The sequence below is a fragment of the Mycetomoellerius zeteki genome, unplaced genomic scaffold (assembly GCF_001594055.1).
Source record: "Mycetomoellerius zeteki isolate Tzet28-1 unplaced genomic scaffold, Tzet1.0 scaffold212, whole genome shotgun sequence".
NCBI lineage: Eukaryota > Metazoa > Arthropoda > Insecta > Hymenoptera > Formicidae > Mycetomoellerius > Mycetomoellerius zeteki.
In genome coordinates, this window is record NW_017257086.1 from 671,104 (window position 1) to 687,769 (window position 16,666).

The following is a 16,666-nucleotide window of genomic DNA, read 5'->3' on the forward strand; positions in this document are numbered from 1 at the left end:
TATGACCGCAGCCGATATTCCATAGAATTCACTAGAATTGTATGAAACTACTAAACTTGGGTTTTTACAAATGCTATATTTCGAACTGTCTATATACACACATAAGGTCTGTTCGCGTTGCATGAAATCCCCAAATATTTTTGCACTTAAAATGAGATAGATATATATTTGGCCTTGAAAAGAGAGAAAGCGAAGATGCCGAGTGCCAAATGCAAGTAACGCGAACAGACCTATACCATGTGTACGTGAATGTATGTGTAATTACAGCTGTGACCTGTGCCAGCCGATATGGCTGATATCGTTCATATGTATAAACATGGCGGAACCTGCGAATAATTCGGAGGATGACAGACTGTCATGTAAGATCTTGATTATCGGTGCTGGTATGTCTGGATTGTCCGCGGCAACTCATTTATTGAAGAATAACGAGACGGATTTTCTTATCGTCGAGGCGCGCGGACGTATAGGTGGACGAATCATCGCGGTGCAAGTCGGTATGATCAGTCTAACCTCTCCTTATCTTGACAACTTGTTTCTAAATTTATTTACTTTGTGATATGACAGTGACCGACTCCACATTTATAGCAACAATATACTAGGAGGTTTAAAATCACCATTTATCTTTAGAACTTTTGAATATTTATGTATAGATTCTTGTTAATTATGTGACGGTAGAAGACGAAGTAGAATCAGAACTTTAAAGAAATATATATATCGGTTTTTCAGAATAAATATATATTTATGTGAATTTTGTATGACATTGATTACAGAATACAGAATTTTATATATAAGCAGGGAAATATTATTTGTATACTTAACAAACTTTAAAAAAGTCTTTTGTCAGTCTTTTGTGAAAAAATTTTTCATCAATTGTGTATTTTATTATTGTTATGATATAAAATAATTTTATTTAGAAAAATCTGAAATGTCAAGTTATAACATTGATATCTTTTCTCTATAGAAACACACATGAGGTGTTATTGCTATCATTATTTAAAAAAATAAATAGACCATCTTCAAAGAAAAGTTTTTTGTCTATCTCATCTAGGCAATGAAAAAGTTGAGTTAGGAGCAAACTGGATCCATGGAGTGTTAGGTAATCCTATGTTTGAGTTGGCGATGGCAAATGGTTTAATAGACATTGTACATGTGCCGAAACCTCATAAGGTAGTGGCAGCATTGGAGGATGGAAAACAGTTGCCATTTCCTGTATTACGAGAGATCTACGAGGCTTACGTATGCTTTTTGAGGCGATGCGAAGAATACTTTCTGAGCATGTACAGTCCGCCAGATGGTATAACCAGCGTTGGGGCACATATTGCGCTAGAAGCAGAGATTTATCTGTCTTCTGTACCACCTGAACAACGAAGAGTAAGACAACTGATCTTTGACTGTTTACTCAAAAGAGAAACTTGCGTCACGGGCTGCGACAGTATGGACGATGTAGATCTCCTAGAAATGGGCTCCTACGACGAGCTTCAAGGTGGTAATATTAGTCTTCCGAATGGATATAGCGCTATATTGGAACCAGTTTCGAAACACATACCAAAGGACCGTATTCTTATGAAACATGTTGTAACAAAGATTAGGTGAGCTTACAATAATTTAAGAAATGCATGAGAATACATCAAAATTTGGTTGAACATGTAACAAAGACTAATGTGGACTTGTTATTCACTTTTATTTTAGATGGCAAAAACAACAATGTTGTCAAGACGATGTTGATCCTACAGGAAAATCTGATTTTAAATCAAATAGCCTTATAGAAGTACAATGTGAAAATGGAAAGACGATCACTGCGGAGCATGTAGTATGTACATTACCGTTAGGCGTTTTAAAAAGGACAGCTAAGGATTTGTTTGAACCGTCGTTGCCCACATACAAACTGGAAGCAATAAACAGACTAATGTTCGGTACAGTGAATAAGATATTTCTCGAATATGAACGGCCTTTCTTAAATCCTGGTGTATCGGAAGTGATGCTCCTTTGGGATGACGATCGATTATCCGAAGCAGAAAAGCGGGACATTAGTAAGACCTGGTTTAGGAAGATATATTCGTTTATTAAGATCTCGGACACGTTGCTACTCGGTTGGATATCCGGTCGCGCGGCAGAATACATGGAAAAGCTGAGTACAACAGAAGTGTCAGAAGTGTGTACGACAATCCTGCGACGATTTCTCAATGATCCTTTCGTACCGATTCCGAAGAACTGTTTGTGCACCACGTGGCAATCTCAACCGTATACGCGAGGTTCATACACTGCGATGGCTGTAGGAGCGAGCCAATTGGATATCAGAAGTTTGGCCGAGCCGTTGGTTCAGGAGAAAACGGAAGATAACGCAGACGAACCAGTCAAAATTCTGGTGGCATTTGCGGGTGAACACACCCATTCCTCGTTCTATAGCACAGTACATGGGGCATATTTGACTGGCCGAACAGCGGCTGAATTATTCTTGGGTACTAAACAAAGTGAGAAGCATGCCTTGAGTCTTAGTTGCGAGGATACCAGTGATCTCAGTTCGTGGATACAAGGCATTTCTTTAAATTAATGCATATTTTTTTTTAAATAAGAAAACTTGTGACATTAAAAACGTTTATAGATGTATTTAGCTAATATACATACGCGTTTACGTTTGTGCAATTGTTTTTTTTTGTAAATACTATAGTGAAACAGCCGTCATTTTACATCGTGTACATAATGGTGCTTCTTAGGACTTTAAGACTTTACAGTTATATGTGAATAACGTGTGCATTTATTTTATAATATCGTACTTTGTTAAGGAATAACAAGTAAAACTTTCACCGAAACTGCATATTAGCGACATTGTATATACGATGTCATAAATGCTGTGAATGATGTCACATAAAATTCGGCGAAAATATTTGAAAATACATAGAGATAGGAAATATCTTGAGAATGATAATGAGCAATGGTACGCGCACGTGTTTATGCAAGCTTTTACTTTATAAAGCCGAGCGAATCGATATAATGTTATTTGCTAAACTCGTGTAGATAATATATTGAATCGAATCCAAAGACAAGCCTAACTCTTAAGTATTCGTGCGAAACATAACAATATTTCTATGATTAATCTTTTCATAAATACACACACACACACAACACACACAACACACACAGTAGATTATTGAGATTTTATAAAAATTTTCTTTGACAGTGCATTATATATTATTTATTCTCAATTTTCTCGTACATGGTTTTTTTTAGGTATGAATTATTAGCTTGCTTTTTATTATTACTCATTACATATTGTACTTATTGTTTAGTAAAACAAAGTTTTATCATGGATTAACTTAATCTAGTCATTGAAATTGAGACATATAAATGGTATTTGAAAAATAACAAATTATGTCACTGTGAAACAGTTCTATAAAATAGAACAGGCATTTATATACGTATTTTACGTTTCCTCATGCGATTATGTGCCATAAATTGATTAGCATTAACTTTTAAAACGTTAAGTGAATGAAGATACGAAAAACATTTATCTTCTTGAAATAGTTCAACTATACATATGTGAATTCACGTAATTAATGAAAATAAAAGTAATTATTTATTAATGAATGTTGCACTTCTTTGTTTGTATTTCTTTAAATTAATATAACATTTATAAAAAATAAGACTAATATTATTTTATCATTTAAGATTCAAAATTCATGTTATCAAATTAGAAAAAAATTACATATAATAATATTAGTTAACGCTACAATCGTATTAATTTTTTATTATATTGATGAAAAGGAAACAGCAAGTTTATATTTAAACATATTATATTAAACCCCCCCCCCCCATTATCGTTTTCTCATGATATATTTTATTTCTTTGCTATGATTATATGTATGAATATATCTTTATGATTTTTTACCATTTTTAACTAAATAATTTTTTTATTATTATAACAAAGAAATAATTTAAACAAGAAAAAATTATTATTTTTCTTTATTTAAACAATAGTTTAGATATAACTACAATTATGATTTATACAATATATATATGCGTATATAAAAGTAACAGTTTAATATAATAATAATTATTATAATGCCACACATTTACATAAATAGTAACTTGTTGATAATTATTATAATTATAATAATTATTGATAATTATAATAATACTAATTTATAATAATTATTATTATAACTTTTAAGTATACTACAATATATAATTATCACTGTAACACATAACAATTTTTGATGACACATTATATTCTGTAGTCTACGATACTATCACACACACAAGAATAGTATGTTGATAAAATATTATTCAACATTGTTTTATTTTTATGGCTAAAAGTCATATTTTCGTTTTACGAATGATAATTTTATGTCAATTTAATAGGCAGCGTAAAAAGAGATAAATATTTGAATTTTTTATCTGAAATCATTATTTTTTAGTATTACAATATTTTTAATATTTTTTTAGTATTCGAAAATTTTTTTCTATTATCGTCATCTATTTCTTTACTTCTTCAACACTATCTTTTTTATTTATTCTAATTAATGTATAATGTATAAAATTGATAGTTTTTCGCATGATTAAACTTAAGCCGGCTACATTGAAGATCGAAGATATAATCAAATATATTTGATCGCTTACGATTAATTATTGTAATGCTATAAATTATTACATAATTTAAATTGTGATAAAAAAATTAGTATTAAGTAATTATCAACAACGTCTTTAACATATGAGCGAAAATGATTTCGTATTAAATAGACGTGCCAATGACTATGCGCGATATTTGGATTGACTCAGGTAAGTCACCCCAACTTCATACGTGCACGGAGCAACGATTGAAACAATCGCTGAAGTAAAGCAACGTGATATCTCAGAATGTAAAATATACAATACATCCCTGTATAAAGTTCATCATAATTCGACATTTGAACCGCTACGACGAACGTATCGATTGAAGTAATCCGGTCGCCAACATTTACAGCTTCCCGGTACCAAGAACCAATCGTAATATAGTCGTACCTAAACAGAAATAAAATAAAAAAAATAAATATATTATTAAAAAATCATCCGTTAATTTATAACATTAGACAATATCAATCGATATATTACGAAAAGAATTTTTAAAAATTATATAGATAAAAACCAATTTTAGAATATAAGCTATAATACTTAGCAAAAAGTAAACTTTAATTACTGATATTTGATCGTGTTGGAAGTTCAGTAGGTAAGTGAACATAAGAAAAGCGAAGATGTAGCTCTTACTTGGAAGCAACCCATTTCATCGACACCATCACAATGATGTTGTTGAGAACCACCATTATTACGCGCTTCTCCCGTGCTCGCGCGTTTCTGCAAATATTGCTGATAATTTTGAAAATCGTGAACTGGTGGTGGTGATCCAACGACAGGATCTCGAGTAGCAGATCCGATACCGGCACCCCCTTGATTCTCCTCTAAGAACGTATCCGGGTAAAATATTTCAGCGACCAATAAACTCGTCCATCTTGGCGACGATAAACATCCCCCATCCAAGTAATGGCACCTCGATTGCCTACAATGATGACGAAAATATCACTCTGAACTTTAGACGGCTAGCTACACTGCAAATTACTATAATTGGAATCCTACATGCATCTGGTGAGTTCGATTGTCTGCGTAAAGTAACCTTCGTAAGGTATCTGCACTACGTATCTCCAAACACCTTGATAATTCTTGGCGAAGACTGGAGTCGCATACTCGACTTTGGCTGGACATGGTGTCGGTGGGCCCGTATATTCCGTTTTCTCTTGTGATGGTACGCGTTCTCCTCGTCGATAATCTGATGTCGAAGGTTCATCCCGACGTTCGATGGCTGATGCCGATGATGTGATCGGCTCGCCTTGAATTGCTTTAAATAACATGCACATCCTATTTGCCAAAAAGAAACAACATATTATTAAGATTGCGTTAATATATCTGGAAGAAAACTAAAGAGAACGATTATCGTCTCGATCGTTTAAGGATCTTCTCTTCTCCTTTCCTTTCTTTTCAAAAGGAAATCATTTTTTTTTAAATTATATTATTTTACAACTATCGATTGCTCGATACTTCCGGAAAATTTACATCAACTTTCTTAAAAAATCCGTAAAAAAATAGTTCATTGTACGTTACCTGTTCATTATACGGTTCATTATACGTTCATTATACGGCTATCTGATTGCTAATATATTGCGAATCTATATGCATAGGTAGAAGTGGTAGAACTTGAAACTTATTGAGACGTAATTGAAACAGTGAAATATACTTACACTCCACTACCGTTATCGCAAAATTTACGACCATGTCGACTGGAATCCGTGACTAAAGTCGAATCCAATGGACTGGATCTTTTGCTTCTATCATGTTTTTCTTCTTCGTCTGTATCAATGCTATGGAGAGAGAGTTAGTTGTGTGTTAGTTGATTCGATATATCAATTATTAAATATCCATTATTAAGATAAAAATTAAATATTACATTATACTGTTGCAGTTTTCATTTATTAAAAAGAAACTATAGATATGTATAGATATGTATCATATGTATAATATTTGAAAAACAAATGAAAAAAAATTACTTATATAAGACGTATATACATATGAAAAGATGATATATAAAATATTCAAACTTAATTTATAAAAGAAAAAGTTAGCAAGTTGAGAATGCAAATTGTGAGAACAACATACTTACGAATTTTGTGACAATGGATGCACTTTGGCAACTTTTGGCAGCGAATCATCAGCCTTGAGAATTGGTAATGCCTTACTGAGGAACTTGAGAGTATGATTCTTTATCAGTGCACTGCGGAAAGAAATTACAAACGTGGCTAATTTAATAAAAATTGTTTAATGCCGCGATCTGACTTTACTTAATTTATTATCTCTCACTTACAAAGGATATGACGAGCCGTTTACGTATTGGTTCATTGGATTTCGTGGAATATAGCCTTTATTCAAATCTCCGCATATATTATGTATTGAAACGTATCCTTTTCCATGTTTATCGTTACCTATAGAAAATATAATATAAATGACGAATTATATAAATATAAAACATCATTAGTATCGAAAGTCAAGATACTCAGTTTAAAATAAATTATATATGTATTATTATACAATATGATTTCTTTAGTTATTTCTTTAATTATTAAAAATGCGAATTTTTAACTATTATAGGAACCGATAATTACGGGACAATTCTTGTAAATAGCATTAAATGTAATTATAAATAAGTATATTGAAACAAATTTAGGTTTCGCTTTGCTTATTCCGGACCTACCGTAACATTCTTTATCGCTGTCAATGTAGGGCGGTGGCCGAACTCTCGGTGGTTCCGCATTCGGTGATTCGACGAACGCATAATATCCTTCTGGAGGCTCTTCCGTTCGCGTGGACTCGTTGTCGTTAACAACTGGTTTGATATTTTTGGACTCATCTTCGGCGTACGATGATGCACACAAGAGTATCATCTAGATAACAATGATTTGTTTTACAGAAGAAAATAATTACAGAATTACGACACATTAGCGTTTTCTCAGCGTCACACAGTTTATGCGTGACGAACTGATCGAGCAGTATATTCATAATACGGCGATCATCGAGAGTTGCGGAATCCGAGATCATCGGATTATCTCAATAACGATTGAACAAATAAAATTCTGAACAGACTCAATTGATTGTTTTAGTTTGAATTATATAATAAAAGTGTCATTTTCATTTTTTCTCTGCATGCTCTATGAGCGAAGATATAGATGTTTAATCACGGTTTATACATCTTAGATATATGTAATACCTGTAAGTGTTCTGTAAGCATCTCTTATTTTTTCGTTTAAAAATTTCAGTTTGCTCCACAGTATGATTAATTAATTTAATTATATTTACTAATAAAAAACTAAACCTGAAGAAAAATTTACTCAATAATCCTTAGCAATACGTTACAACTAATGGATCAATTTCTTCGAAAAAACAAAACGCAAAAGATTCAACAATTATATAAATATTTAAACTAAGTATTATGTAATTTATAAATAATATTTTTTAATTTTGTCGCAATTATGACTTATATTTGATTTTCTCGATCTTTTCGCTGTAATGTCAAACCTTTTTTTTTTATATAAAATCTCTGCATGGGTAACGGATAACAGGTATTACGTTACATCGCGTCGACATCGACGATGATTACGAGATATTCCTTTAAGTAGTTAGTGAGGTATGCGTACGATGCTAACGGTACACGGTCCACGATCCACGCTTCTCGCTGCGGGCTGTTCAGCCTATTTTATAACGTGCGTGTTACTCGAGCGTTGCCCTACTAACCGAAGCATTATACCGTTTTACTGATGAATCTTCTTTTACACATTCCGGGACTAACAATTCAAAAACAATATAGAGAATAATATAATATGAAGCTAGAAGATACACACGTGCAGATACGCAAGTTTACATGCGTTTTTTGTCTTATCCAAAACATCCTTAAAACTCTCTAATATACCCTTAAAGCGTACGATGTTATATAGTTATAACACATTGCGAGTTTATCTGTTAATTTTTTAAAGACCGAGGAAGGATTTCGCATAGAAAACAACAATCTATCTATTGTCTTTCTTACTCTTTCCGAAGATGCAGAAAACGTTAGTTCAAGTATCGCTGCAGATTTGACAAAACGATAAATTAACATACCGAGACTTATATAACATAGCAATATGCACACAATAAAGTCTACAGTTTTTTAGGAAAATGAGAAAGAATTTTTATTGATTTCTATTGGCGAAATAATATTATTGACAATAATTTATTCGTAGTTCGTACAATTTTATTATCTAATTGAATCGTAACGTGCTATAGCCCGGTTTACTTTGTTTTCGACTTGATCTATGCGTAAGTATATTATAGGAGGATGTAATTATTAATTAGCGAATCCTTTATTAAACTACGGTACAAGTCGGTGAAATTTGACGATTTTTAATGTAAAAATTCTTCTCATTGTAAAAGATGGATGTCCGTCCTACTTTCTTGCAGCAGATCTGAGCGTTAGGAAGTGCCGATACAGTTACGAGGACAATGACGTCTCCGAACCGGTATCGACAGAAACGGCAGACTCGATTTGTTTAGCAGGACACAGCCGTAGGTCGCCAACGATTGCATAAATATCAATCTCGAATTTGCTTCTTCGAGAATAAAGCGTTTTAAAACTGGTAATTTCATATCTATTAGTTTTTTTTCAAAAAACAATTTTCTTTCTGGTATTGCGTCACTTTTAAGAGAAATGCACTGCAAAATATGATGACGATTGTACAAAATTCTTTGACTATTGTTCCCTTAATTTTTAGTTTTGTGAATATAAATCACGGAGAGATTGATGTTGCGGTCAAATTTGATTTCTTATAATTTGTTTTCGTATGCAAATCTGTTTCTTAATATTTGCCTTATTTTTATTTGTGGATTTTCAGTTCAATAATTAAAGTTTAAATTTATAATAGAAATGTTTGAGAACGTATGAATTTAAACGCAATAAATTTTAGTTCTAAAAATCTTTTTTATTAAATTAAAGCAAATTTCTTCTAAGAGAGAGTAATTAGAATTACTTTTCTTTTCTTTTCATCTTGAATTATAGATAACAGAAAGTTATAAATAAAATGACGCCTACATGTCAAATTTTGGTTAAGGAAAGGAAATATAGTTCGCAAAGAATTCAAAGAATGAAAAAGAATCAAGTTAAGAAGAAGAAGATCTAATACGATTCGTTTGTTGCTCATGTTTTAAAGAGTGAATGATAAAAATAATGTTCGTAACTTACAACAAACGTACGAAATTCCATGGCGTGTTAATTCACTGTAAAGATCAAGGAAGGAAGAAATTTCCTTTTATAATAGCCGCGGCTGTCAAGATGAGTTTTCTCGAGACTATTTCGCGAGCCGGTCGAACCTGTCTACCAGCCAACGGTCATAGCAAAACTGAATTTTACTCTTCACCTGCACTGCGCCGCTCAAGGGGCCGCTTACCTTCACCTCGGTCATGTACTTGACCGTTGTGTCGTAGAGAGGAATGCACACGGAGGTATTTGGTATTCAACCCGTTATTAAAGACCACGAATTATAATAGAGTACGACCAAAATCGTGTTTTTAGTTAATGGAAATAATCTGTGAAAAAAAATAAGACAAAAGTGTGTGTACAATATATTTTTTTATAAGAGATTTTCTTTGAAAAAGGAAATTGATCTTAAAACATCGCATTCTGTACAAAGAATTTTATTGTTAGTTAAAGAGTAATGTTTATTTCCTATTTATGATTTATTAAAATTATTAATTCTCTTATCAGAGCAGTTGTCAATGAAACAAAAGAATCTATCGCAGAATTCTAAGTAATCGCCATAAATTAATTACAAGTCGAAAATTTTTATATTTATAATCGTGTATTAATATGTTAATACGTGTGTGTTTGTGATTCATGAAAAATTCTTTATTGTAAAAGACCTAAAACATATTGTCTTCGTTTTAATACATTTAGAAACATGATTGATTGCAATATAATTGAATCAAATGATGACATATTTTAAGCGTAATTAACGATCAATAAGTCACATTCAACTCCGTCTCATCCTTGTGATAGATCATAATGTCTTTCAACATCATGTTCAGTCCATCGTAGTGGAAGTTGAAAACAGGTCTATCCAAGGGGAATCCGTACGACTTATGATCAAATTTGTAATCACCAAAGATGCGGGACATAGAAGGAATCAGTTCTCCTTCGACCGGATTGATGTATACGAAGATGTGGAAAGGCATACCCTCTTTCTTGCCTTTGAGCAAGAGCAAGCGCTCGGGGAATCGATGGATTCTTTCCGCGTACGAGAATTTATCGGAACCATCCAAAGCCTTAAGCACCTTCTTGTATAGTATTTCGCTCGGTTCTGGATCGGGTACGGTGAAGAAGCAGTCTTGGCTATTTCGGACAATCTTGTTCGCACCGGCATTTACTGCAATGCAACGTAGAGAATTGAATTAGAGTCTTTTTTTCCTATATCTATATATATAATCAAGTACGATTGTACGTGGGTGGTTCAAGTCAAACCGGGACTTTTATTCTCATGAACATAAGAATAAAAAAGTCTCGGTTTGACTTGAACCACCCTCGTACATTCATAGTATAGTAAGACATAAATCGAGATATTAACGATCGACTACTCAGTTGTCCATTTCATAAAAGTATATTAAGTTTTCAGCGAAATCAATCGGTTTGTGATGAATGTCATACTTTGGTCCGAAGAAAATGCGTATCACGGCTTTCATAGATTTCTCGGCGTTGATAGTAAGATGGAAGCTAAATGGCTTGTGATTCAGACAAATTTTGATCAACGTGTTTTCCGTTTCCTTCGCATCATCAATTATCAAACCATTGTTGATCGAAGTATCGAACTGATCAAAATAGGTAGTTAATTTATTTACGACAAAGGACTCGATCTTCAATTCGGGATAAATAATTTCGTTTTTGTTGTATGGTTTCTGGTACATTTTGTACCTAAACAAACATCATTTTCGTATTGTTGAAAGGAGGTCGTCATTTTAAGTGCAAAGTATTTAAAACACTTGCAGAGAATTTTACTTTTAGGTCTTTTAGATAATACCTCAAATAGTAGTACAATATTCTTTTGTAAAAACAATAAAATGCAGGATCTCTCATGGACGTGCTGTAAAACTCGAGGGCACTAGGTATAATCTGATATGAGGTTAACGGCTCCAAGTTGTATCTAAAAATCTTTCTCGCAAGTAGATTGATGCTGCCGTAAAAATCAAGATTGCAGGAATCCATATATGCCCTCAATAATATTACTAAGAATGTTGAGACCCTCGAATGTGTAGATGTTGATCATTTTGCCAGTTGCGTCCAAGAGAAATCCCGAGTCAATGGCTGCCGATATTCGAGATTCTATGTCTTCTATGTCCTAAAAGCGCAACAATAAATTAATTAATGTGCGCTCATAACGCGCTGCCGTATATTGGATGATAAAAACGAAAAATAAAATAAGCGACTTAATAAGCATTTTTTCTGTCTATAAGACTAATGAAATTGTGTGTTTAGATATTGTATATATTACGATACGAAATATTTAAATATCCTACGAGTCATCCTAATAGTCAAACTTGTTCTGCGTTAATAGTAATTGGCTAAGCTAAACTGCACCTTTATGTGTATTTGTAATAGGGGAACTTGCTCCAGAGAGAGAGAGAGAGAGAGGGGGGGAGAGGAGAGAGAGAGAGAGAGAGAGAGAGAGAGAGAAAATGGTCTCTGTGGCATTGGCAATCCATTGTGATAGGTCATTGTCGGATAGTATCCGACGTAAAACTCGTTGTGCCAGTCGAAATTTTGGATTTTACCAATGTCGTTGGATAGCCGCTCCAAATAATAACGAGACAGCAATTGTTTGTGACCGTAAAAGTAATTCATACCGCGATTCTTCTCCAAGCCGAATTCCTCGCCCTTTAATCAAAATGAATATTCTTGTCGCAAGTAAAAGTAGAAAGCGTTCAAACCAATATCCTCGATAAAATAATTCATCTTATGCTTCACATCGTACTCGCGGGACATGTACCATCTGGAGTAATTTGCCAGAATGATGTAGATATCGTATCTATCGAACTTCTTCGAGTCTACATTGAAAACGGTTCAATCGAAACACGTAAACTTTAATTATAACACTAAAGATTTAATAAATAAAATTTACATTGAAAATAATATCTATAATCAAAGAAAAATATCACGACATTCTGAAAATTGCATGCATTTCTTTCAGTTTGTGAACAAATTAGTGGTTTCGAGCAGAGCCGGGAGCTAAGTATTTCGGCGCCCGAGGAAAATAAAAAAATTTCCCCCTTAGTAAAAAAAATTTCTTTATGACACAGGTGAAATATAATAAGAAATATTAATTAATAGTAATTAATATATAGTAATTAATAGTATATATTAATATTAATTTAATACTAGTATAATCACGTGTACAAGAGAGGAGTGTTATACGTTATAGTCATACAAATTTACATGTTACGTTACAAATGAAATATAGTTACTAAAGTCACACTAATATTTTTTGTGTTTTGATAGATGCGAAGTTATCAATTATTATATCAAAATCTATATCCTTACATATTTCATTTTCAATTGAAAGAATTCCTGTATTTGATAAGTTTTCTTGACTTAATGATGACCTTAAATAATTTTTTATTAACTTCAATTTGCATCCTCTTCAAATTGTTTACATGAAGCAAATACCTCGCTCGCCACACTTTTGTCCCGGTTCTGGTTTCGAGTATAAGATTGTAATGACAAGGATGAACAAGGACAGATTTGATTAAGACGTACCAAGTTTACTGAAGAGTTTTGCGTGATGTGCTTTCTCGAGCACTTCGGAATTGAAGAATACGGGTACAACTCATAAGGGGGCGGCAACTGAATGAATCTGATATCGTCGCGGAGTGTAATTGCGGTGAACAGGGCTTTACCAAATTGCATCTCGTTGATGTAAATACGGGCCCATAGCGCCGTTTTGTAAAAAGTGTCAAAGTCCTTGGCATAATAAAACAGGCGAAATAACGCCTCCGTTTCCTTACGGAGCTTTGGATAGTACAACGAACTGAGCTCGCCACGAGGAAGCATACCATACTCATATATTATAGATAGAGGAAGTTCTTCACCGCAGTCTGCAAAACGATATAAAAGGATTCAGATGAATATTTTGTAAAAGGTGCTGTGATGGATATATATTGTAGGATGTAATTATATGGTATGTTATAGGATAATCATTGATGCAACCATGAGAAACTATATTTCGTATTTATCGTATTAGTATACGAATCTACGTTGGCTTCGATGTCATACGAGCAATTTTCCTCATACAATGAAGGATTTACGAGGAAAGGTTGTGAGATATAATACAGAAGATTGTAAATTTTTTTCTGTTTAAGGAGAAAATCTTTGTCAGCAATTTGGATTGTATTGTAGTCGGCTGCTAGAAAATTGAAGCTGACAGCTGTAACGATGGCTAATATCGTCAGAAACTTCATTTTCCAAACTTTTCTAACACATATTGCAGGCGAGACCTATTCTGAACAGCGCTCGAGGCTGCGCCCGCACTTTTATACACCTACGTCGAGCGCGCAATCAAAATGATAAGTCATATAAGGGCACTGGACAGTGGACAGTGGCTACGTTTACACCGTGCGCTTAGTTCGCGACCTATACGATAAGTGTCTTTGTTTAACCTACAAGATAAACAAGGACATCTATTGTATAGGCCGCGGCCTAAATGCACGGTGTAAACGTAGGCAGTGGACACTGGAATCGTTCGAATTCAATATTGAATTCTTCATTCGCGGAAAGCGAATGCTAAACATTATATTCTTATTAACTTTATTTTATCAAACAGATTTATTGCAAACATAGGCCACTTATAAATTTAATAGTTGTATTTATCAATTAACCATTAACCGCTTCATTTAAACTGTTGTCAATAGATACAAATCCAGTTGCTAATTTTTTATTATTTCCTGTTGTATATTCTGATAACACTGTATCTGATACAGTAATTCTATTTGATATAATATATGAGTCTTTTTCTTAATTTTCGACACATGCGGTAGCAAAGATTATTCAAGACAGAGATAAAGAACAAGTATGATACACGCGCGCGCGCTCGTACCATTTTATATATTTTATATATATATATATACATACACGTATATATTTATACCAAATGGTTTCTCTGAATATGTCTTGTGTCACACCAGATAAATGCCGTTGAAACGAATATCATTAAACGAGTTGAAAGATTCGTTCTCGTGCGAAAGGTCATCACGCTGGATGACTTCGAACACAGCTGATCTACACGAAAGTATACTTTTGCGCAAATTCTATGCAATGGATCCTGTTTACAATAACGAATACAAACTAAAATTCTTTCCTTAAAGAATAATACGATATTAATTATAACTATGTATAAGTAGATATAAATATAAAATAACGTAGTAGATTTATATTACTCATGACTTTTGACTCGAATTGAAATTATAAAAGTGTCTTATATATATCAGTAGTATAGCGATTTAATTGAGTTTCAGTGTTTATATATAATTTTATAAAAAAAAATCTAATAAAATTCTTTTTAAAAATATTTGTTTTTTCATTGTGAAATCTGTCATTTTTACCTTAACAAGAATAGAACTTAAGAAGCGATACGATTTACTAATAAAAAATTGCTTTTAGATATAACAGTTACAATAGCAACTTTTAGATTTAACAGTTTATAAAATATTTCCTTTTTACTTATATGTGTGTAAGATTAAATTTTATTTAAAAAATATTTATATTTATTTCTATTACATATGTACATAATACATATAAGTTAGTGAAATATGTATTTCTAACCAGCCCGCTTACACACACACACACAAACGGATTGATAGAAATATTTCATTAATAAGTATATTAGCTAGAGATTAGTTAATATACTTATTATACATATAGTAAAAGTTAAAAAATCAACTACTTCATAAAATTATAAAATATATTTTATTTATTCATTTATAGATATAATTAATTATATATCAGATATTTTATATCAAGTACATTATATAATACATTACAAGAACATATTTTATAAAATAAATAAGACATTTTTTTCTATTTGGTACAATAATTTATTACATTTACGGACAGATGAAATAAAATAAATAATTCGCAAACAATAGCTTTGTTTTTTAGCTCTTGTTATTAAGTGTCAATTACACGTACTTAGAAATTCGATAGACAATAGATGCACTTATTTTATGCAGTGTGCAGTTTGCAGATTAAATACGTCGCGTCGGTCGGCAAAAATTCTGTATGATAAGTCGATAGCACAACAGCTGTGCTTAGATGACAACAGAAAGGATATGTATATGAATAATTAAATTTGCCTTCTGGAAAGGTCATATCTAAACATTCGTAAACTAATAATTCTCAAAAGATTCTCGTTTTATAACCTATGATAAGCGCTATAAATAAGCTTGCACTGTACTGTTTTGTTGTTATATAACTACAGGAATAGCATAAACATAGCCATTTGTTTCTTTGGTGATATTTAATGACGGTATATTATGTAAAAATAAATTAATCTGTAAAATTATAATAGATTGTATAATGTGCACTGTCGGAAATCACACATTTTGAACGTAAATCAAAATTATTACTTGCTTGGTTTTTCATCGTTCATTTAAATTCAATTAGAATAACGAGAATAAATTTGAATTTTTTAAATAATAAATCGTATCTTTCATTGTGACGATTTGACGAATGTATTCATCGTTTTAGAAGATCAATAATGATAATTATTCATTTTATAAATATCAAAAATTTTTAGAGAAATAATGGTAATTAAATTTGAAAATAATAACTGTTGTTTAAAATGCTTGCAATAATTTTAACCAATAGATTTCACTGTCGAAATAAATATGTTGATTATGTTCATGCATGTTAATTTATATAAAATACATTATTTCTAAATATATATTTATTATTTTAAAAAATACAACATTCTCATCCTTATTAAAGAATACGCTTATCACAAATAATCGTATAGTGTCAGTAAGTCATACTATTGCAATTCACGGTTGCCAGGTCCCGAGCACTGTACGGCTGGGG

The 16,666-nt window shown here is 32.3% G+C and overlaps 3 protein-coding genes across 3 annotated transcripts; 1 reads left to right on the top strand and 2 right to left on the bottom strand.

Moving 5' to 3' along the window:
- The first annotated feature begins 51 nt into the window (after positions 1-51).
- On the top strand, positions 52-3,134 carry LOC108722640 (peroxisomal N(1)-acetyl-spermine/spermidine oxidase). The gene is made up of 4 exons (XM_018447840.1): positions 52-106; positions 268-494; positions 1,049-1,589; positions 1,690-3,134. Exons 2-4 carry the CDS (start codon positions 317-319, stop codon positions 2,549-2,551), a joined length of 1,581 nt encoding a protein of 526 aa, XP_018303342.1. The 5' UTR covers positions 52-106; positions 268-316; the 3' UTR covers positions 2,552-3,134.
- Positions 3,135-4,657: 1,523 nt separating this feature from the next.
- Positions 4,658-10,127, bottom strand: spz6 (Spaetzle domain-containing protein 6). The gene is made up of 8 exons (XM_018447848.1): positions 9,791-10,127; positions 7,274-7,463; positions 6,887-7,004; positions 6,686-6,796; positions 6,267-6,386; positions 5,608-5,886; positions 5,242-5,530; positions 4,658-4,998 (listed from the first exon to the last, which is right to left on the bottom strand). The coding sequence occupies exons 1-8, from the start codon at positions 9,809-9,811 to the stop codon at positions 4,891-4,893; spliced, it is 1,236 nt and encodes a 411-aa protein (XP_018303350.1). The 5' UTR covers positions 9,812-10,127; the 3' UTR covers positions 4,658-4,890.
- A 346-nt stretch (positions 10,128-10,473) lies between these two features.
- On the bottom strand, positions 10,474-14,088 carry Hex70a (hexamerin 70a). The gene is given in 10 exon segments (XM_073512027.1): positions 10,474-10,970; positions 11,169-11,512; positions 11,619-11,806; positions 11,808-11,943; positions 12,179-12,212; positions 12,274-12,642; positions 13,352-13,408; positions 13,411-13,657; positions 13,660-13,690; positions 13,829-14,088. Coding segments are annotated over 10 exon segments (2,037 nt in total). The 5' UTR covers positions 14,053-14,088; the 3' UTR covers positions 10,474-10,563.
- Positions 14,089-16,666: the final 2,578 nt, after the last annotated feature.